Source organism: Neolamprologus multifasciatus, chromosome 14 (genome assembly GCF_963576455.1).
Source record: "Neolamprologus multifasciatus chromosome 14, fNeoMul1.2, whole genome shotgun sequence".
In the NCBI taxonomy this organism is placed as follows: domain Eukaryota; kingdom Metazoa; phylum Chordata; class Actinopteri; order Cichliformes; family Cichlidae; genus Neolamprologus; species Neolamprologus multifasciatus.
The window spans coordinates 16404525-16428628 of record NC_140452.1 but is presented as its reverse complement, the minus strand read 5'-3'; the positions used below and the strand labels follow the sequence as shown (position 1 = coordinate 16428628).

Genomic DNA, 24104 nt, shown 5'->3' with positions numbered 1-24104 from the left:
ATGTTCATTAATTTTTTGGTCTGATTCCAGAAATCTGAGGAGAGGTCATCACCCACTGACAGCTGGTAACCGTGAATCTGATAAGTGGTTAGGAAAAAAGATGGATGGGTTTGAATGTTTTTCATGACAAGCTCAATGAAAAACCCTCATTGACTCCATGAGACGTCAGCTGAATTACGTCAGGTCTGACTTCTTCTTGGTCTGTCTGGGAAATATTTGTTCATTTCGTAATATTTACAAAGGACGAGTGAGTGGATTTCAAAATGTTCAAACATGGCCCAGAAGAGCAGACCATGTGATGATTTTATCTGAGTTACTAGTCAGCCAGCGGTTCCCTCTTCATGAAATCAACAGGTCACATAATTCTGCATGTCAGGAGGAAGCATTAGCCAACACGCAGTATCATTTTATTATATCAGTCAACAAGGCGACAGCTGGATTCTCCTCATTGTGACAGAAAATATCCAATTTTTTCAAGAATTTGAATGTTGTATAAATGGCGCATACACACACACACGCACGCACACACACACGACTGATTCTGAATTTCATCACAGATGACAGAGTTAACAATTGAAATACACAACAGAGCGACTTAAAGTTTTCTGAGGTGACACAAATTAGAAACGCGGCGCATGATCGGCAAACTGTGAACAATATTCTCATAAAATGTCATTTTGACTGGCAGCTAAATTCAAGTTTTGCCCATGAAGTGGACTTGACTACAGAACAGCGCTGAACTAAAACGAATGCACTGAAACATTCGGCAGACAAGAAGCGAGACAGGAAGACAAAGAAAGAAAGAAAAAGGTGGAACATCACATGCTTTTGTTTGAGTCCACTTCAGTGTGTTTGAGAAACAAGACAAACATTTCCTCCTGAAATCACTTCCTCAACCTCGTAAACATTGGCACTTTCTCTGTTGGCACTAACTGGAAGACAAACTTGTTTCTCTGAGGAACCAGAACAAAGTTGAGACCTGTTCCTGTCACTGGCTTTTCAGTAGCAAATACACAATGAAAGCACATGCATCAAAATGTCAAATGTAAACAAAATTAAAACAAAAAGTCTTGATCTTTCTTTAGTACTCATTATTATATCTGCTCTAGGCTTTTGAAAAAAACAAAAAGCTCAACTTTGATCTTCTGTGTGATGACACCACTAGACAAAAGGTTTTTCTGTTACTTCTACTGAACGTGTGCATGAATCCAGGTGATGGTGACATCTGTAGAGGTTTCTGCTACAGACAGGAAAACTGAAGAGGAGTGAAGCTGTTACAAAGGGTCAGGCCACCACATTAATGGAGCTACAGAACAAAAACAAGCATCGTGTCATCGAGTCTTAGTCTCTAATTAAACCCAGAGATCTTTTCCAGGAGAAGGACTGGAACTTCATGCTACTTTCATAAAACGTGGCTGGAAATATAACTACAAATCTAGTTTTCTGGATAGTTCCCATTTACCTGACTTGGCACTCGATAATACAGACATGTATGCCTCCATCACAATCGCTTATTAGTCCAATTTGAAATAGCTGAAAAGCACAGATGCTTGGGTAATTTAAAATGTCATGCTGACACAGTTTGTCTTGTACCTGTTCTGCTCATTCAAAATTCACACTGGTCATTGATGCAGCCGCCCAGCTCATACTCCGTCTGAAAGCTGTATTAGAGCCTCTCCTGATTGGTTTGAACACAGGTAGGTGGGGCTCACAGCCACACCTGTGTGACTGAAATGATATGTAGGGAAAAAGTAGAAAAAAAATGTTCTGAAACTGAGTGTTTGGAGTAGTCTGACGTCAGAGTTTTAGGCTCAATATTTGAATGGATGCTCATGTTTAACATGAGCATCCATCAATGTAAGAGTATATACATGACAGGAAATAAGGAGAAGCCTTAAAGGCCCCTTGCATGAAGTAAAGCTGTGTCTTCATGAGTTATAAATGGCTTGAAACTTAACCAATAACCTCAGATGTTCTTCCCCTTTCAGCCTAACTGACATATTCTATGAATATGCTTACAGTATACAGTATATAGTATATGAAGAATGCCAGTTTTTCAGAACTGGGATTTTCCTACTTAATAAAAAAATCTATTTCAAATTTAAACTGTAGTGTAGTGCAACATTATTTTATTTGTCTGTTAGATCAGCAACACTGGAGGCAATAACCTTTTGCCCCAATTACGCTCTTCCATTTCTGCACGACAAAAACAAACCTTTTAAAGAGACTGCAAATGAAAGCTAAACAACCGGCATGTCAGCGTTCCAAAATCATGACTAACAGGGCCGCCAATGTGTGTAAAACGATGTCTTATATACCCCAAAAGGTTGATTCTGTTCATCCGGACGTAGCGATTTCAGTGGGAGAAATGTTTCGTCACACATCAAAGTGACTTCTTCTGCCTTAAATATTTATTTTTATTATTTAAGTTCACCCCATGTGAGTTTTATCTCCTTTATATTTATTCTACCCTTGAGACAAAAAGCAGTGGTACTTCAGATCTATTTCTGTTAAAGGAGGAACAAACTAGAGTGGCTTTAAGCTGGCGGCGTGTACCTTGTAACAGGTCACAATGCTCTAAAGAATCTCAGTAGATAAAGTGGAGACTTAATGGGTGGTAGTGGTGATAGTGAACAAGGTGATGAACACGTAATATAAAAAAAACACTCCCCCAGTATACATCAGCAGGTGGTGGAGGAGACACCAGCTCTCCTCACTGTTAAATAACCAGGAAGTGTGCAAAGAGTCAGCAGGTTGATGAGTGCTTGACTTGCAGTTTAACATGCTGTGAATCTGGAGCCTCGGGAAACATGTTAAAACCTGGAGTCCTTCATTGTGAATGCTGACAGCCAAACCAGAGCTAAGGTCCACAGAGTTACTCCATGATGTTCCTGTTGTAGTCATAGGACAGCCGTCGCTTAGCAGCGGCATGTTGAGCATGCTGATTGGCTGAAGGGAGACCAGGGGAGAGGCGGCAGTTTGCTGTCGAGGAAGCAGGTCTGCTTTCCTGCAAAGATGAAAACTAAAATCAGCAACACAGCTGACTACAGCGTAGTTTATCAACTAGCCGGAGAGAAGGTTACAACAAATATGAACAAATGATAAAATCAAATCCATTATTCAAGAATAATTGACTTGTCGTAGGCTCAAAGCACACAGTGCCATTAGCTCTGATTAGGATGACACACCAGATGTGAGCGTGGTTTCCCTGCGGATCTTACAATGAAGACCAATTATCAGAACTGTGAGGTGTGAGCTCAGACGAGGAGGGGGAGTACTGACAGCCTTGTAGAAAAAACACCTCACACTCCCCTCTCTCTTTCAGGACGCCTGATCTGTGAATAAACTGAGATTTCTAATGTGAGAGTTGAATTGGACTCTGCCTCCTTATAACAAAACTTCCAGTTGGATCTGCAAACGCACACACAAACACACAAATCTGGAAAACATCAACATCACCGGATCGTACCCAGAATTCTGCTGGTACAAGTGTCCTCAGCTATGCTGCCACCTGCTACTTTTCCCTTTGTTATCTTGTATCTATTGTTTGAGTCTGTCCTTGTTCCTTGTCAGATTGTCCCTCATGGCCATGCATCTCCTTGTTCTGTGTCTCCTTGAAGTTTGCTAGTATTTGAATTCTTTGCTCCTGCTTTAAATTTTGTATTAATATGAATATTCAGTATTAAAACTGTTTTTTTTTAGTTTTTAGTCACATAGCCATCATATAACACATGAATAGGCAAGGACTGGACTTAAATATGAGATAGTTGTTCCCTTTGATCTACTTTTTAGTGATTCATCCACATATTTATATCTATGGCGGTGAGTTACAGTCAGTGTTAACACTGCTATGTTGTCAGTTTAAAATGTAGTAATATCTATAATGAGCATGAACCATTAGCAGTAGTTCAGGCAGACCATAAAGTCGAGCTCTGCCACAGGATCAGCTGATATTGATAAAAGCTCCAATCAGCTGATGGTTCAGCTGATCCTCTTACGGGCACGAAATACATGCTGTGGATCTGCAGCCTGATTTGCAACCCAACCACAGCTTTTTTCAGAGCCATACCACCAAATATAGATTACTCCAGATAAAAACACATTATTTGACTCTAGCTGTCCTGGCTCCACATCAATCATCCAGTTCTAATAAGTCTGTAGAGATTATATAAAGCATTTCGACACAGTTCCTCTAAAGCAAGCTACAAATGTTACTTTAAAAGGCATCAGATCTTTTTGGATCAAACAAAACACAGCTGTTACCGAAAGAGGCCACCTACCAAACCCCTTTCCTGAGTAACGATATGCAAACCCCTCTAAACCAGGTGGGAAAGGCGTGTCCTGAGGAGAGCACAGGTGGAATTTTGGGTCAGCTATATTTACTGCAATATACAACTTACAAAAAGCAATGAATCAAATTAAATGTGAACATATTTGTTCACATTGGCAGCTTTGATTGGTAGTGAGGAGGATTACAAAATTTGTGAGCAAGGGAAGTTATCAGAAAAATATGGAAAAAGACATTCCTGTGCCAAACAGAGCCATCTATCAGGAAAATCTAGGTAATGCTAACAATGGAGCCGAAGAGACAGCAAACATCCCCTCTGACAGAAACGTGGCCTACTTCAAAAGAGCACTTGATCTGAACCAGAGGCAGCGAGACTGCTGAAGGTACTGCGTTAGGTCCAGATGCTGCAAAAGTGCCTGCAATCAAAAGACATACTGACAACATTTCAGACTATTTTCTGCAGAAATAAACACAAGTTCACCTTCAAATTTTTGGCTTGCACTAACCACCCGACAGCTGAAACACCACCAACACTTCATCCTGTCCTCCACTGTTGTCGCCTGCGTAAACAATATCACTTTGACTTTCAGTGAACATTTGATTTGTGTATGCTTTATCATTGCTGCACAGCCAGTACGACACATGTAAACATCTATTTTCTGATAAACTGTAGGCCCCCATGTCAGGAGCAGGGTTGGAATTGTGACATTAAAAAAACAATAATTGCTAAAATAAATTTAATTTGTAGTTCTAAATAAATTCTAAATGCATTTCACTTTATGTCTCTTCCACGATGTTATTTCTCTCTCCAACAACATAGATTACAATTACATTAGCGTGACTAATTATGCAAATTAGGTGATGACGTCATTTAGCGACTTCTAGCGACTTTTAGGACAGCCAATAGCGATTTTCCTTACTGAGGAGTTGGCAACACTGGTCCCAGATTCATAGCGCAGCCCAGTGCAGTTGTCAACAATGGCGGCAGCTAGTTAGTTTTAATATTACTCTTATTATTGGGGCGATCGTGGCTCAAGAGTTGGGAGTTCGCCTTGTAATCGGAAGGTTGCCGGTTCGAGCCCCGGCTCGGACAGTCTCGGTCATTGTGTCCTTGGGCAAGACACTTCACCTACCGCCTACTGGTGTTGGCCAGAAGGGCCGATGGCGCGATATGGCAGCCTCGCTTCTGTCAGTCTGCCCCAGGGCAGCTGTGGCTACAACTGTAGCTTGCCTCCACCAGTGTGTGAATGTGAGAGTGAATGGGTGGATGACTGGACGTGTAAAGCGCTTTGGGGTCCCTAGGCGGGACTAGTAAAAGCGCTATACAAATACAGGCCATTTACCATTTACCATTTATTATTCTTTTTGGCTCACAAAATAAAGTTTAGCATATTTTCAGGTGAGAATGTCGCTGTGTAAACCTCAAATATCTGCTCAGTTTATCAAGACACCACATATTTTTAAAAGCGCTCCGACGTTTTCGGAGACGTCTGTTACCCACTAGCTCGATAGTTAGCCGGGGCAAGGCTCACTAGAGCCGCTGAGAACACCGGACTCCCAGCAAATCGTTTTCAAACCCACCGTTGTCTTTTGCTACTCAGGTTAAACATGATATATAAGTCACTTAGATAACTTAAAAATGTTATTGTTTGGCTTTTTTTTGTATTTTATTTGTTCCTGAGTAAATCGGTTTGGCTGAGATTAAAGTTATAGTTTTTACACAGCTGAATAAACGTCAAGCAGACAACTGATTATCAGAAGTGTGAGATGCTCGAGAATATACTCCGGTGTCCTGTTGTATTTTAGATAGCAAAGAGTTTATTAAACTTCACCGAAACAATCTGCAAACTTCATTAAAATTTAATAAACTATCATCTTGTCTTTATTTTTAGTTAGCACATACCTTAAACACTTAAAGCTGTAAGCTAATGATAGTTATATAAGAGCAGATACTGCTGGTGCAATAAGCTGTACGTTTTATGTCCAATGGATGATGATCTGATTAGTCGACTAATCGCAAAAATAATTGGTGACTAGTCGACTATCAAAATAATGGTTTGTGGCAGCCCTAATCAATCTGCAGAGGTTTTAGCTTTTGTAGTTCATAGCTTAGCATAATTTTATCATACCAGTCTCAATTTGATTTTTAAAAAAAAAATCATAGTTACCTTTCTTCAAAAAGTCAAAACATCATAAACGTTATCACATAGAACTATTCTCAGTCTTCTATCTTTATGTCTGAACTGTTAATTAGAAAGGTTACTGAAGACTTTATAATTTAATAATTGGTCAATTAGAAAATAACACCGCAGTCAAATGATAATGAAAACCAAAAAGTGATATTTTCACACCACATTCAGTAGCAAAGTAATTAAACAGCAATAACTTCTATTTGAATTTATGTACAGTGAAAGATGCAGCATTGTGTAAAAATTAACGACGAAAACTATAATTGAGTAAAATAAGACGATTTATCTGCTGCTGCAAATTGGCCTCTGCTGTAACCCAGTTTAAAATATAACGAAGCAGGGACAAGTGAAAAAAGAAGCATAGATAAAATGATCATTAAATTCACATTTCACGCACTGTGATAATGCTGATTGCTGCTTGTGGCCTGTAGCAAGCAGTCACACAGTGGACGGGTAAACCCCACACTTGCATATTTCGAAGGTGCCTTGTAGCTTTCTGATGCGACTCGGTTCAGCAGCGCGCTCGGGGCTGTTTGTGTACTGAGCGTTCTGCATAAAACAGCAGTCACATCATTTGAATGAGGTTGCAGGTTTCAAGGGTCAAACAGCACTATGAGTTCATGTTACATGTTAAGGCTGTGTTGACAAATTCAATTTAAGAACCGCGAAGCTTCACAAATTGAAAGTGAACACTAAGTGCTCTGTGCTAATTCCCCTGCAGCAAATTATGAGCAAAGAGACGGAACATTTGCTGTAAAATTTGATTTCTTAAGTGTTTTCTATCAGATTGTGAACACTGAAACATGTCCGCAGCGAGTGATTAAGACGCACTCGTCTCCAAAGCTGCTGGGCTCGCATTTCCATGCGCATGGTGTCGGTCTTTACTCACAGTGTGCGGCTGCTCCAGGTGTAAAGTCTTCAGCAGCAGGTTACGAGACACGCCGTTGGCTCTCTTGTATCTCTGGCCGATCATTTTGTTCAAGTCGTGGAAACTGTCCAACAGCCTAAAGGTTCAAAGACACAGACACGCGATTTCATGCACAAGAAGAACATTTGTTTTAAATGATTGCTTTTCAAAGATTCAAGATCAGATACAGACTGAGTGCAAAACTTGTCTGCACCAGGTTTAAGGATTATTTCACATACAGACATCTTTTAAATCTGAAGAACATAAAGTGGGCCTGTTAAGATTCTCCTTTTTTTTCTTTCCCCATATATTATGTATAGAAGTCAAAAGCTCAGACTGCTCCAAACGCTTGGTTTCCTACTCTGCTTCAAGTGGTATAGTGGTTAACACATTCATCTTACACACAAAAGATCCCCAGTTCAAGACAGGGAGGAGACGCATTCCCAGCCTGAGGGGTCACAAGCCTGGATAAAGAGGAGGGTATGTGGTGTAAAACTTCTACAAAATCCAATATGGATGCAATCTGCTGTGGCGAACCTTTGGGATAGAAGTACGTTTCTTTCTCTGTACTATGTGACAGTGTGGTCAGCATGGTCATCTTTGTTTGTGACCACAGAAGCCCCGCCCACATAAAAGAAAGTCAGATCAAAGGTGTCCTTTAGCTCCACTCACGTGTATTACACAGTGAATGTACTGAGGCAGTATACCAAGGCCAAATAAAGGGAAAAAAAACTATTAATAGCAATGTTATTTTACTAGAATCAAAGAAAAACATAGAGTGCTAAAAATGACAGATAAAGGCCTTGTTTAAGAGTTTGTTTTCAAATGTGTTCTTCTAGGAAATAGTTCATTTGATATAAAACTCTCCAGTTTAAGAAAACATCTCTATAATTAGAGTATGATATGGGAATTAAGTGTTAAGGAATCTGTGATAGTGAATAATTGTAAATGGCTGCTCTGACATACAACAGTCCATATTAGCTCAACTGCAAGTTGTATCAAACGCATTTTCTCCCATAAAGACGACATCTGACAAGCCCACCCATCTGGTGTGGTTTTACGACCACTAGAATAGTTCCCAGGTTTTTTCAAGGGTAGCTGCACAGGCAGAGAGCACCCTCACCAACCCAGTCATTTTGTTCTGTAAGCCTATCTGGAATTCAAGGGTTGCTCCTATTAGGCTGTCCAGGGGTACAAAGTTAAAAACATCTTTGCTCTGATAGGTTATAGTCAATTCTAACAGTTTTTTTAAATATAGTTGCACTTCACAAAGTCACCACTAGGTGGCTACATTTTCTTTCAACTTGTCAATGTATTGTGTTTTATCTCGTAAAACCACCGACACCATAAAAGAACATCAAATTATGCATTTTGTATTCATTCCTGTTTGACTCGAGTAAAATGACACAAATGATTTAGAGAAATATTCAGTGTTGTAGGGACAAGGAAGTTATTTTGTGAATAATTACATTAAAAAAGGACTTGTATGTATAATGATATATTTTTTTAAATGAACCCATACAGATTGTTTAAAATGAAAGTTTCCCTGAATGATAGTGATAAAATGGTGAATTTATAGAATAGTTTTATGAAGAAGAAAAAGTTCAATATTTATGAGAAAGATCTAAAAAGATTTTGTTCTCTTTTATTAAATCAGTTTGGAGAATTGAAGGGTTTGGTGAAGGATGACAATCTGTCAAAATACAATCATAAAAATTTGCAGGAGTAAAACTGAGTCTGATGATTTTGGGGGTCTGACCCATTCAGTACAGAGTACTTATGCAATAATATAGAAATAAAAACAGTATTTATGACTGGTTTCATTAGCCCTGAATCACAGCCTACTTTATCATCCTTCTAGACACTAGTGGGAAACATCCCATCCAATCTCTTCTGCTTATCCTTGTGGGAAACGGTGGGAAACACATGTTACTAAATTAAACTTGTGCTGTCTTTGGTGAAAGCTGAAACTAATGATTGAAACCAGGAAAGTGTTTACTGATGGCATGGATAAAGAGAGCTGAAGAATGTACATTGAAGGTACTTGTGCACTGACTTCACTCAGGTTCTTAGGTTTATTCCCATCCATCTTTTATCTAGAGCCATCGCTACACATGATGGCCTTCGTCAGCACGGTTCACCTACCCCTGGTCTTGGCTTGCTCCGCCTCTGAGGAGCTGGCTCAGTGTGGGAACAGTACTGAGGTCACAGGAGTCACTTGAGGATGAACCAGTAAATGAGGGGAAGGCTTCAGCAAAGACAGCCGCCTGCAGTAAATACAGAGAGAGCTCATCAAATACAGCTTGAGAGCTCAGCATCCGCAAGAAAACAGTCAAAACACAAGCATCAAAAACACATTTGCAGCATTTAGGAAAAAATATGCATTTATGGTTCATTGCATGAAAAGTTAATACTTTATTTTCATAAAGGCCTCCTTGTGGCACCGCAGGCACATGAACCGACTTATTTAAAAACAGCCAGTCTCCTCCTCTCACTCTGCTTCACTGAAGTTTTGGGCAGGGCTCATTTTTCATCTGCATCTTTGCACTGTGCTTAATGTCCACTGGGAGACTCTCCCCACAGTGCTGACTTCTTATATTTTAATTTTATTTTTAAGGAAAAAAAAAGCTGGGGTAAAGCTGGAGAAAATACTGATTAATTTTTACTCATAAAACTTAGTCACTCCTCCCGCAGGGTTACATCAGGGTGAGCCGTGTTTCCATGGTAATGGCACAGCCAACTGAGAAAAAGGGGGAAATATTAGGTCACAGACATATGCACTTTCAACTGGATAAGAATTAGTAACCCACACAGATAACACTAAAATCACCCCATCTCTCACCAAAAAACAAATCCTGCATAAACAGAGATTTGGACGTGAAACTAAACTCCTTCTCTAACTTATAGTCAACATACAATACACACACGAAGGTTTTTGCACATTTCACCCAGGGCCAGCTATATCTACCAGACACTAAGAATAGCAGATGGAGCAAATAATGCATAGAATTACACATGAATAATTCTTTTCTACTGCATGATCCACAGGGGACTGAGTAACTACACAAATAACTCCCTGAATCCACCGAGCATCCCTGATCGATGGTACAGGAAGTGCAAACAGAGGTTAGAGTCACAGAGACAAACCACGCAAGACAGAAATTCAATGCTGTGACACAAATGAACCAATCCTGAGGAGTTTGTGGACTCAGTGAAGTGAATGTAATGGCCACTTTAGCTCTTACTGAACAAACAGAACAGTTTTTATAGCAGTTACTGAAGGACAACTGTACCAGGTTCTGATTGGCTGAGAGTCTGTCTCTCCTCTCCTCCACAGCACTGGCTGGCCACCACTGCTCCACAACGTCTCCACCTTCATCTGATGAATCCTGAGGGAAGGCTGTCCAGGTGTCGTCTGACTGGTGGAACGAGCTGTCCGTCTTGCCTGGCGTCCAGAGGGTCGACTCACTGGTGATAGCATGCTTTCCAAGTGCTGTTATCAAACACACACACACAGGCACATGCACATTAAGTCTTAGTACATAGTATGTACCTTAGATGCTCTTAAAGGATAATAATGGGCATTAACCCTGTATTATAATACAGCAACAGCAGCATTGGTGCTAAAGGTGACAATAATTACTAGGATGGCTTCCAAACGGGGCCAGTTTATCCAAATGAATGAAGAATCCTAATAACTGATTTGTACAAATGTCCACAATCGTTTTTAAATGCTGGAAAATTAAATTAAATTCTATAGACCCTACAACACATCCAACTAATAATTTAAGAAATCTCTGTCTGATCTTTGCATATCTTCACTAACGGTTTATTCAGTCTACTTAAACCATGACAAGTTTCTAAGATGCTTTAGATGGTTTCAATTCATGGAGTCTTACTGTTGCAGACTAAACTGTTCCTGTCGTCCTCATGTGCTCTGTGCAGATGGATGCAGCTAACCTATAAAATAGACCTGATGCTTTTTAAAGGGAAGTACAGTATTTTTCATGCGACACCTGGAACAGACTTTAGTCTTCTGTGACCAAGAACTGGAAAAGCAGTTCAAAAGATGGACGGACAGACAATATGTGCATCCAAAATACTGTTGACCAGTCCCGTCCTATCCAGTTCTGCCCCTCCCTTCCACTGGGGGGTTCTTCCTGTTAAAAGGGAGTTTTTCCTTCCCACTGTTTCCCAGTGCTTGTTAATAGGAGGTCGTCTGATTGATGGGGAGTTATTGGGTCTTTACCTTTCATAGTCATATTTCAGGGGGTATGGTGTGGAGACATGCTCCCATTAAAAGGTGTGTAAAAAAAAAGATAGTGGTTATATTTTTAATTTCCATTTATGTTGTTTGGATGAGTGGTTTGTGAGAAAGCTGCAGCCGTCTTAAACAGTCCAGCGAACTCACACACACCTTTTTTCACCGAATGTAACATCCAAAGCAGTAACTTTGTTTTTCTTGCATGTGATGCATTTAGGGGACACCTGTAAATCTTGGTTACGGAGGCACCATGCTAATATTTTAAATTATTATTAGATGTGCCAGAATTAAAACCCACAGTTTTAGTAGCTCTTCAGCTTTCTATTAGTCAGCAGCACAGCAAGACAACTTGCATTTATTATTCTGTTCCTTGTCGTATCATTGTGTTGTCTATGGCTGTGACTGCTTCCTGCTGTTGCTTAAAAAGTTGCCTGCTGTACCAGACTCTGCGGGACTCTTTGAGTTTGTATGTTGGACTTTAATCTCACTGCGTGGAAACATTTCAGCGAATATTTGTATCTCTCTTCGATCCCTGCTGCTTTGACACATCTACATGTCGCTCTCCATTGCTCGGTGTATTTATCCGACGATGTATCTATCAGACACTGGTCTGTGAGACTGTTTCCTTTTCACCCGTTGCCCAATAACCTGAGGCTAACAGGAGAGCTCACTGGCCCGTTTGCTTCCTCCCCCTCTCTTAGCTAGACTCTGAATGATTAATACCATGTAGTGAGACGGGGAGATCAGTTAGGAATCCAGGTCAGGACAAACTACAGTCTTATTTCCACTGTGCTGGTAAGTGATGCCTACCAAGGCAAGAAAGAACTCTGCATATTTATCACAAGATTAAAAGTACTACTGCTCAACAACTTATTTACGTCATCTAAGTTACAGCATGTGCTTGAGTGTACAATGATTAGCTGTATGATTATTAGGCTGCCTTACTTTAACTCTTTACCCCCATTTCAGGCCTGTTTACAGAACAAATTGACTAAGTTTGCATCACATGTTAGTGAGGGTGGTCGCTGCCTTTGCAGGTACCCTTCAAACTGCATCTTTATTGATATACACTGAGGGATCAAATGTATCATTATGGAGGAATGAGTTAAAACAACCTGTTCCGGAACACACTTCCAATCAAATGTTTTTCCATATTTTTTCTGCCTCTCACTCTTTTTATTTCAAGCTAATTTTTTCAACCTTGTTGTTATATTCAGTGTAGATTTATAATATGTATTTTCCCAGATTTCACACAGCCACAGCCTGACCTCTGTTTGCAAATGCTATGAAAGGTGTTTGTTACACTCTACTGTAGCTATTTATTAAAAGACTTTTGGGTCATGGTGAACTACTTCACTTTATCCACTGTGTGAAACAAGTAGATTTATCTCCTCCTCCTTTTAAGCCAGCATTTTCCTGATTGGCTGGCCCTCATTGAGATGCTTAAACAGAGTGGGTGGGGCTTCCGTGAGATTGCCTTATTAGGGATGCCCATCATAAGTGACATCATACAGAGCCATGGATAGAAAAAACCCCAACTTCAGCTATGTTTAATAAGAACATTTGCTACTGTAACTCACATGTTTATTGAAAGCCCATTTTAATTACTAATAATTAAAACCAAAATAAACTAAAAGGCCAGATAAGTGTGAAAATATGCATAAGTAATGTGGGTGAAACAAGCCTTTAGGTTTTATAGCTGGTCCTTTAATTTTTGCCCTTTTACATACATCAGTCGCTCTGATGATAAATCAGCAACATGTTAAAATAAACAGAAATACTTTTCAGTAGAACAGACTGAGACATAATTATGCACCAACCTCAGCACAGCCTCATTTAGCCCCCCTGTGGAAACTGGGCTTAACATGATTTAGGTGATTAGCTAAACGGAGCAGAATGAGGGATCATTACGACTGATTAACACCGGCTGTGAGAGAAAAACAACGAGGCGCAAGGAGTAAAAGATCTGACATACCTGCGTGTGTCTGCTTCATGAGTGTAGCAGATAAGAGCCATCATACTGTCACACTACTAATTAAATTAATTTATTTATGATTCAGTTACTAGCATTGCTTTATTTTGTTCCTCATACAGTTCTTTAAAAAAATCCAATAAAAATATTTTCTTCTCAATTACCTTCTTGCACTGAAGGTGTCCAATATTTTTTAATTCCACGTACCCAGGAAGCTTTGAGATGGGTTTAGTTTTGTTCCTCCATGAGTTTGTTAGCAGGATTAGTCGAAAAGAATCAGGCAGATTTGTAGGAAAAGTTGTACCAAAGATAAGGAAGGGCCCAACTGCCTTTTGGAGTTGATCTCAGTCCAGTATTTTTATTTAATTTTTTTGAATGGATCTTTTGAGGGCGACAATATTAAAAAACTGCAAAATATATTGATGTTCTCTATAAAACACTAACTTAGATCCAGATAATTAGATCTCAATTCTTGAGGAGGGAGTTAACAAACAGTAAAAATTAAGTCTGCAGTATTTAAATAGTACATAGTAATGCAGTTTAAGTAAGGACTTCCAGCCGCAAACACATCTTTATAAAATAGAAACTATAACAGCAACAGGATTTTGGAAAGATAAAAGTAAATACCCACTTGTGCATGACTACTTGTGCGCTTCTTGAAAACAGATTGTGTGCACTTGCATTCCTCAAAGTGTACAAAAGGTTAAAAATGCACTAATTCTCTGAGGGAGTCATTGCCATTCACTCTTTGTTTCCCAACACAACACAAAGAGTGTTAAAAAGTCTAAATCTGCACATTTCTGACTTTTTTCTGAAAATCTCTGAAGCCTTTCTGTGTCAGCCTTGTTGTTCAGGACCAAAAGATCCAAGTCTACAGCACACAGAAAGGCAAATTTACTAAAGATCCCAAAGGAGTGAAAGAGATACTAAAATGAGAGGAAAGCCTGGCTCGTAAACACAGAAAGGGACAGAGAATGAACAACCACGAGACTCACCAACACTCTCTCTGCTCCCACAAGGCACTGAGGCAGACATGGTGAACTCCTCGCTCCAGGCTGGCTCTCCCTCCGCCTGCATGAACACTCCAAACTCATCTTCCTCCTCCTCCTTCCTCCCTTCGTCAGTGGCCACGGTGGAGCCACTCTCCACCTCACCCTGCTCCTCCAGCTCTCTTCTCTTCCCTTCTTGGCCTCCTTCTCTGTCTCCTGCTGTTGCACTGACTGCCTCCTCCTCCTCCCTCTCCTGACAGGGCAGGCCGGTTGCCATGGATCCCAGGGTGGGCAGGGAAGGGGCAGGATTAGCCTGGGAGAGCGCAGGGGAGGTGGGGAGATTGGTGCAGGCAGTGTTAGTGATGTTAGTCTCTCCACTTGGTTCAACAGGAGCATTGCTTGTTTGTGCACAGGTGTATCCATCCTCCTCCCACTTCCTGTGTTCATCTTCAACCTCCTGTAACCTCCAGTCTTCCTCTGAAGCACAGTTTATCTCTGTCCCTTCATTATTATCTTTGAGTGTGACTTCTCCTTTACATTCATCCGACTTCCGAATTTCCCCAGCTCCGTCTCCATGTTCAGGATTGAGGCTCTCTTCTAAATTTCCTTCTTCTGACTCCAGCTCATCTTTCGTCCCACATTTGCTGCTCTTGTCTGCCACAATCCTCTCGCCTGACTCAGAGATGGAATGATCTCCATCTGTGAGGGGTGAAGGTAACACTTCCTCCTCATTTTTAAACACAGATTGAGGTTTATTATGTAATACCTCATTCACAGTGGTTTTCCCATTGGCCTGTTCTTCTACCCCAGAGTTTTCTTCCTCTTGCTGATACCCCTCAACGTGATTCTCCTGCTCAGCCTGAACCCAACAAGTTTCACGGTCAGCACTGCAGACGCTGCCCTCTATGGGTGCGGCTGACTTGTTAAAACTGAGGGAGACTGCAGTGCTGCTGGAGGCAGGCGTAAAGACTGCACACCAGCTGGAGAATTCATCAAGAGCCTCGCTGATGTTCTCCTTTTCATCTTTAACATCTGCACACTCAGCCCTTTTCTCTGATTCTTCACCTGCTTCATCGAGATCAGAAAATCTGTTTACATTAGCCCCTTCTTCTTCTTCACAGGGACATTCACTTGGTTTTCTCTCAGTAACGCTGTTCTTATGTCTTAAATTATCTGTCAACCCAGAATGTCCATGGGTCACGATATTTCCTTCAGTGTATCTGTCCCCTTGTTCCTCTGAATAGCCATCCTTGCTCTGAGAAGCTTGTGTCTTCTGCCCCTCGCTGCTCTCAGTTTCTCTCGTTTCTCCCACATCGCAGCTGTCATGGGAGTCACTGTAAGAACGGGTAGATTCTAGGTCAGGGTTTAGTTCCGTCAAAACAGAGCTGGAAGACTCTAACTTGCCGAGGCCTCCCTTATCCTCCTCTTCATTCTTTTGCCTTTCCTTCCTCATTCCCGTCACCTCACTGTTCAGCCTGTTCGGGATGCCTCCCTCGTGTCCATCCTGGCTTTTCCTCCTCTGTGCTCTCCTTCCACACTGGACGCAGGATTTAGGAGAAACGCTGTGGCTGCATCTGGCTCGCCGGCTGTCCTGCTGTGGGGTGGGAAACTGTTTACAGTCCAGGCCTCCTTTGTCTTGCTCTTCCTGCCTTTCTTCCACAGCGATTTCACCAGCAGGAACTTCCCTGCTCCTCTGCTGCCTTTCTCTGCTCACGCCTGTTTTCTCCCGGCACGCTGCATTACCAGACTTCCTCCATCTCCGCCCCGATCGCACCCTAACCCGGTTTGCTCCAGTCTGTGCCGGTGGAGTTGGCCCAGCTGGAGTGTCTCTGCATCCTCCTCCTACTCCAGTCTTTCCTCTCAGCCATCCTCCAACCACGCTGGATGCTGCACTGGTTGTCACTCCAGAGTTGGGCTTAGCTGCTGAATACAAACAGCTTCCTTTCTCAGTCCGGAGGAACAAACACTGAGTCTGAGTCTTCCCGCTGCCCTCTGAGGTCTTCAGAGTGGCAACTGTTACCAAAGCTCCGATTCCAGCCTGCCTACTGTCCACCCCCAGCGGAAGCCCATATCCCATGCGACCCCACTCGCCACTCAGGCAAACATCTGCAGGCCTGGGGCAGGACGCTGAACTTCCTCGACCTGCAGGAGGAGCTGTGGGTGCTTGTCCTCCTCCCAGCAGATTAGCAGTCTTGTGGCGATTCCTGGAACACAGGGCCCAGGCTCGGAGACCCCGAATGAGCGGCAGATCTGCCAGTCCCAGCTCCAGTCGGCTGGGGAAGGGCAGAGAGGCTCTGGAGCATTTCTGGAGCATCTCCCGGCTAGAGCCTGACATGCTCAGGCACGGGTAGTTGTTGTTGTTATTCTGCTGGAGCATAGTGCTTGTTGTGGGCCTCATCTATCTTTTATTAGTTGGTTTTTGCTTATCCTTTATTAAAATGCAGCCTGTCGGCTCAAGTTCAATTCTCATTTGTGAGAGGGAGCGCTGCCACAATCAAGAATCTATTCTTGATTCACAGCCTGACAGCTCAAAGGTAAAAAGATCATCATTTAGAAAAACATCACATGAAACAGCTAAAACAAATTTCTCACTGATTAATTCTGACAGTGGTACCGAAGACGATGTTTCCTAACATGGCCGGAGGGAGATGAATCTCTTTGTAATCTCATATCTTAGCAGATTATTCTGACTGCATCTGAAGACAGAATCAGTTGTTTTTCTGACGGGCGACCTGCCACTGTTTGCATCTATAACTCCTCAACTTAGAAAGTCTCCTGATGAAGAAGAGAAACATGCAGGTGTGATGTCCAGCTGTCAGTGCTGATGAGAGCAAGGGAAATGAGAAGTTTGTTTTCTTCCAGGCTGACGCTCAGTGACGCCGTCTCCGGAGCTTCGCCGCCCTCCCCGTTCACTGGCCTCTCCTCACTGAGGACTGACTCAGCTGTCACAGAGCACCCTGCAGGGGAATGGGTAAAATAAATAAATAAATAAAACAAACATGGAAATTAAAGACTCATAGTGCAGACTTATTATAAGGTAGTGTGATATGATTAAAGAGCAAGGATCCCGCCAGGAGGAGGCCCAATCCAGTAAACCAGGATGAGCTAATGAATAAAAAGCTTAAAATTATTAAAATTATTTAATGCTGACTTCACTTTGGTTTGGCTCAATGAGTTGCAGCTATAATTCAGTGTGGGAGGTGTGAGTCTGTGAGAGGTCATGCATTTGAATCCAAAGTGACTTCTTTTCCCACAACTCTGACCCAAACAGGCTCTTTTATATATATGAAAATGGGAACTGACACCATTTGCATTGTGGTGAGAATTAGATTAGTTGTTGCATCAGCCACACACAATCATCCAGTAGACTAAAAACGAAACACAGGTGGCCATAAACCCATAAATCCACTTCTCCTGCCCACACAGCTTAAAGGATTTACCCGAAGAGCATCAATAACCCGCCACATAAGCGACGAAAATAGGTTTGAGCCACGTATGTCATACTTAACCTACTCCTATCAGCACCACTGTGATGAAGATGAGCCACGTCAAACCACACAGTGTACCAGCACTACCTGTGTTCCCAGCCAGCATGTCCTGAGAGGGATGCCCACAGCCGAGTGCTAATTGTTTCTTACCTTTTTCGAAGCCCCGGGGTCTCAGGTCCAGGCTCTGGATTAAGTGTCCTTTACTTAATGCCCCTCTGCTTCCTTATTGTTTACAGACGAAGCCTATTCTCCATCCTCTCGGGCTCTGGAGCATCCTAAAGTGGAATCAGCGCCGCCTCATCTTTCTACTCGGCCTGCACCACAAACGTTACAAATCGCTCGAACATCCATTCAGTCCTGTCCCATCGTTTAAATCAGAGCACAGCCTCTTTATTTTCGCTCTCTCCTCCCGACTCGTTCAGCCATTGCGCATCATCTCATCCGCCGCGGCTCGGCATCGTGCGCCGCCGCATCTTACCGCAGTAGCCTCCGGTGTGCACAGCGAGCAGGATGACGAAGAGCTAATTTGACTTACAGCCCACTCACTGATAGGAGGCGTGATTCGTGCCACACAGAGCAGGGAGAGGTGAGGCGAGCGGAAGTGTATGGAGGGTTCGTGATGCCACACTTAAGGAGAAAGAACACGCTGGTCTAAAATACAGAATCTATTTGTTTGCTACTGGGAGCTTCAGACTTAGAGCTAGAATTTAACACAAATTTATCATATGTACGTTGATTTCTGACATTTTCAGAGGTGAATATAACATGTAATAAAAACACAGAGTCTGGAATTTTAACCATTCCCCATTAAAATAGTTTTAATGGGTTTATTCTGAAAAAACAACCAAACAAAATGGGACATTTTAGACGAAATGTGTTTTTTAAGTACAGGTGAAAGAATCCCAGTAGCAAAATTATTATTGACTGGTGAGTTAATTCAAATAACTATTAGAAAAAGTAACAAATCACAGAAAAATATGGCTACTTTTGCTTTTTCTGGGAACACTCCCAGTTTCTCTGATATATTCCTGAGATATGACAAGCATACGGAAGAGGATTAGGGACACTGGAAAAAAAAAAAAAAAAGAATTCTGACTTTAATCTCAGAATTCTGAGATTAAAGTCAGAATTCTGAGATTAAAGTCAGAATTCTGAGAAAAAAGTCAGAATTATTATTTTTTTTTCCCCCAGTGTCCCTAATCCTCTTCCGTACAAGCAGCTTTCTCTGAAAATAAATAAATAAAATCAATCAAATCAGTTGATTTTTTTTCAATGTGCAGAAGAAAAATATACACAAGAGAAACAGTTACGGAAAGTTAAAATGTCACCCACAGGTCACCTATGAAAGTATTTGTGTTCTCTCCATATTTCTATAAGCATTTGAAATAAAGGAGTAAATATTCTGAAATTTAAGAGGTCATTTTTTATATTACTTGTTAGCTTAATTTGCCAAAATTACCAGTAGACTAGCCACAGGTGTCTGTGTTTACATAAGTCACTTGGGCTACAGTGCTACTGTTTATGTAATGGTTGAGTTTCATTGCATTAATAACTGTTTATTTTTCTACTCACTGTATTATCTACATTATCTATATTAGGACAGTGAGTTAGTCACCTATCAGGGAGCCAGTACCTGTGCTTGTTGTAGTAAAAGTGCAGACTAGATGCTACTTTCACCCATAGTTTATGATTTTACCATTTTTTTTGTGTGTGTGTGTTTGTGACAGCATATTGGATATCAAGGTACAGTGTGGAGTATGTTTAAATTTTTATGACACCATCTAAGAGGCGTTGATTTTAGTTTCAGTGATTACAATTCTAGTAATTTATGTTTCCATTGCTTAGCATTAGCATTTACCTTGCTAACCCCTTGCTAACGGAACTTGCAAGGATTCATCCAAATATGGTTAATTCGGGCTCCAAACAAATACAACAACAACAAAAACACCCTGGTATTGGCCAAAAGAAACTTTCTTTTAAAAGGGATGAAATTATGAGATTTTAAAAATGCTGAAATTGTTCAGTGAACTGAAAACAGTAAGTTTGTAGCTGGTGATGCTGCACTCTCCCCTGTCTCTGCTTCATGGCATTGTTTACTCCTCATACAGCATTAGTGTAGCCTCACATACTCTCACCAGAGAGCCTACGTTTTCACAGCATCATCACAGCAGCAGATGAGTACACACACACATAGAAAGAAGACGTCATACATCCATGTGCACAATTTACTTTTTTCCTCCAAAGTCCTCCTCTCCAGACATTTTCAATAAGCCTCATTCATGTGCTATGCATCTTTTTCATAACTCTAATATAAACAGGCCAGGAAAACCGAGCTTATCCTAATTTGGTATTATATAGTCAAAATATTCAAAAAGAAATACATTAAAGATTATTAAGAGTCTTAATTATTTTTCTGGATTTAAATGGGCTTCCAGACCGCTGCGTTTCTTATATTAGGAATTTAAAATGTACATGTTGTGCTTTGTTCATATGTTCTGTCATACTCTTAAATGGTGTATGCTTATATTAAAAAAAGCTGTTTTCAAATAATGAGGCCAGTATACACATACCATAAATTGCTATATACTGCTTTAAATAGGCTTTTCAGTCATTTTTTTATACCCTTGGCTAGGGATGATGTCATAGAGGAAGGATCTCCCTAATATGGTCAATTAAGGCACAAAGTGCTACACACAAGCTCCACCTACCCGTTGCCCCTGTGAGGGGCATCGATTCAGGGGGCAGTTGGTTTATGACAGTTAGGTGGCCTTAAAGTGAAGATTTAAAAACAGCTTGTTTCAGACATTTAATGAAGTGAGGATCTGCACCAAGGCCCAGCTTATGATGAAGAATAACTCTGAGATGTGAATTATGCAATATAAAAATATGGAGTAGGAAATAATGTTGGCTCTTTGAAAATTTGACTACAGGACAGAAGAGTTTTGTGTGAATATTACTTTATTTAAGTAACATCTTTACAAACATTCTTTCAATGCAGCTCTGACAAAACACTTGCCACTGAAACCCTTAGAATCAAAAAGAAATTCGAAGACCTCGTTAAACCAGAAAGTTAAAAATCTCTCTGCATGTACATCCTACCTCAGTGCGCGTTACCTTCACATGTCACTACTCGTCTCAGCTTCTTTTTTTTTTTAAAGCTCTAGTTCTCAGCTGCAAAAAAAGGCACTGTGCTAAACGTTGTTAATGAGACAACTCTTTTATGGATTCATGCATTTTACCACGCAGCTTCATTCCATCAGTCAACCAAATAAAGGAAACATAAAAGTGTTTATTCTTAAATGTTTTACATCTACTTGAAAACAGAAAACCGTTCAAAAAGCCTGATTGGTGTATCCTTTAAGGTAGGACGTTTTAACAGAATACCAGAAAAATTACAAACATGTTTATAAATGGTAAGTTCTTTGTTTATAAATTAAACTTAAATATCAAAATTTAGAGACATAAAAACTGATATTCAAGAAGATTATTCCATTTTAAAACAGTTTATACATTAAATAGTAGATACATTGTTTAAAATGTACTGGGTAAAGGCACTTAAAGTTTCAATCACTCTGACAGTTATTTTTGGTGTTTTTAGAAATAAATATTTGTTTTCTGGCCTTTTTTTCTAACACAATTGCTTTGCAACAAGATCAAGACACGCCACCCCCACTAGTCTCACTCTAGCAGCCTTTTAGCAACTTGGATCAACAGAATAAACTTTACAGTTTCCTCTCTAAAATTTCTGAATTTCTGGTTTAAATCCCCAAATTTCCGTCCAGCTCACTGCTGATGTTTTGAAACGCAACAATACTTAACAGCCGAGCTTCATAAATATCAGTGTATTTTAAAGCTACAGCCTCATTCACAAAAAATACAGTGGTGCCCTTTTTTTTGGCATTGTACAGTAAAAACATTAATAAAAAATATATTAGCAGCAGGTTGGGCTAAATATTTGAGAGCAACCTATAACCAGATAGTCACAGGTTTGATCCCCACAGCAGAAAAAGAGTCCAGAGCGTCCTGCTTACTCACTGACCGTCTCTGGGGGAAAAAAAGCACAGGCTAAATGTGCTAATATATAAAACTATGGCAAAAAAAAAAGCCCATAATCTCAGAAAGTTCACACTTTTTCTTCAAGATAAACAAAACATCGTTTCAGGTCAAAACAATATCATTTATGCTTTGGTAAATATGAAAATACATTATGAACTGAAAAGGAAACAGCTTCAAAAAAGCAATTATATTGTTTTATTTACATAAATATTCCTCTGGCCTATGTTGTGATGGTTCATAATGAAATATTTTTAAATGATCATGAAACTGAATCATGAACCATGAAGTCGATGTGAGTAAAAGACTCATTCCAGCGCATTTCAAACACAAAACAAAAATAAATAATGAAGCAGTCCGACATGTTTACATTCAGAGTGAAACCTTTAAAAACCAAACAAAATCGGATAAATAATTTGGACTAAACTAACAAACCGTAACAAAAAAAGTCGTCACATGTAAGATGAGAGAAGGAAGTATATAGTAATCTTTAGCTATAATAATGACAATAATACTGCTTGATGTAATGTTATTGTAGTTCATCACATTCATACATCATCTATGAAAATATAATGTAATTTTTTTTGTTAAGGCACAGATGAACCCCAAATTAATATACATGGTGTTCCTCTGGGCTATGTTACTATTTATCCATCTAAATTGATTTGGTTAGAGTTGCCCAGTTTTGGCGATATTAGCTGGAGAAATGATGCGTGGAGCCCACAAATAATCAGTTCAAAAAAGTTCAGTAGATAAACAGCACAACAGGTCAGAAGAAAAAACTAATGTATCATTAATTTGGGGATGAACTGTCCTTTTATTAGAGGTTTACTTTATATTAACACGGCAACCTCACAAAAAAACAAAACAACAATAACAAGAAAAGTAAAATACATTAAAGATACCATTCCAGCATCTTCAGTACTTTGACACCTGGTGAGCTGCTGTTGTTGTCTTTGTTGTTGCTGTGGTCGTTGAAGACTCGTCTGTTCGTGTTTCAGCCAGGTGGGTGATTCTGGTAGTCTTTGTCACCATGGTGACAGTTCCCTCCTCGGAGGAAGAGATTTGGTGCTCTTCTGTCATTTGCGAGGTGGTGAAGTCGAGCCCTGAGGTGTGGAGGCAGAAAGACCCTGAGACATCTGCCTCACCCCCTACCTCACCTTTCCGCTGGGCCTGAGGAGAACCCTCTGGAGTTATCTGGAGGAAGCCTGCGGTAGGTAGGCCAGGAAATAGAGAAATGAAAGGAAAAGAGGAGGATAGGTGAAGAAATCAAGAGGGAAAAGAAACTTAGTCTTATGTAGAAGAGACAAAACAGAAGAGTATATAGATTAGAGATTTATTTACCAGGCACACAAAAAAATATAGAAAACACATCAAAGGTAGCAGCAAGAATAAAGTATAGATAGTGTAAAGTATATTCTAATAAATCCTGTGGTAATATAGTGAAAAAACACAGTAAAATCCAGACATAACATATGAAAACCACATGCAAAATTGATTAAACATCATTTTTGAATGTGTAGACTTTTACAGTTTTTCATTTTCTCATTTATATACTGATCTATAGTCTCGAGTCTTACAGTTCTCATAATGCAACTAAACAGGCAAATTTAATAGACGGGGTAGATACAAATTTTGATTTTTCTAAATTTTCCATGTAGTGCTTTGATAAAAAAATCTCTATTTTCTTGTCCTTACTATATTTATTAATATATATAAGAGCTCAGGCTATGCATTTTTCTTAAAGAAACATCAACCACTGGATGACTAGTCTTTTAGTGTGGCAATGCACAGTGATTCAAATGAAAGCAGAAGCTGACTGGGTTGGGTTCAAAACCTGCACTAAAACTTTCTGGTAAAATGCTGCCATCTTGTGGTGAAGTTTTTAATTAAATATCTCAGAGGGTTTTTACAAAAAGCGGCTTTAATAATAACATTAACAGCAGTATTGATG

General features: G+C 40.3%; 2 protein-coding genes across 2 annotated transcripts in view; both read right to left on the bottom strand.

The window, feature by feature from the left end:
* Nucleotides 1–385: 385 nt before the first annotated feature.
* On the bottom strand, nucleotides 386–18650 carry LOC146503804 (uncharacterized). The gene is made up of 6 exons (XM_085183867.1): nucleotides 18248–18650; nucleotides 14616–17566; nucleotides 10678–10877; nucleotides 9530–9651; nucleotides 7367–7481; nucleotides 386–3007 (listed from the first exon to the last, which is right to left on the bottom strand). The coding sequence occupies exons 2-6, from the start codon at nucleotides 17005–17007 to the stop codon at nucleotides 2876–2878; spliced, it is 2961 nt and encodes a 986-aa protein (XP_085039993.1). The 5' UTR covers nucleotides 17008–17566; nucleotides 18248–18650; the 3' UTR covers nucleotides 386–2875.
* Nucleotides 18651–21037: 2387 nt separating this feature from the next.
* The window catches only part of prx (periaxin), a 49828-nt gene continuing 46761 nt past the window's right edge, over nucleotides 21038–24104 (bottom strand). Inside the window, 1 exon segment of the mRNA XM_085183862.1 lies at nucleotides 21038–23358. Within this exon segment, the coding sequence (XP_085039988.1) occupies nucleotides 23069–23358 (290 nt within the window). The 3' untranslated portion in view covers nucleotides 21038–23068.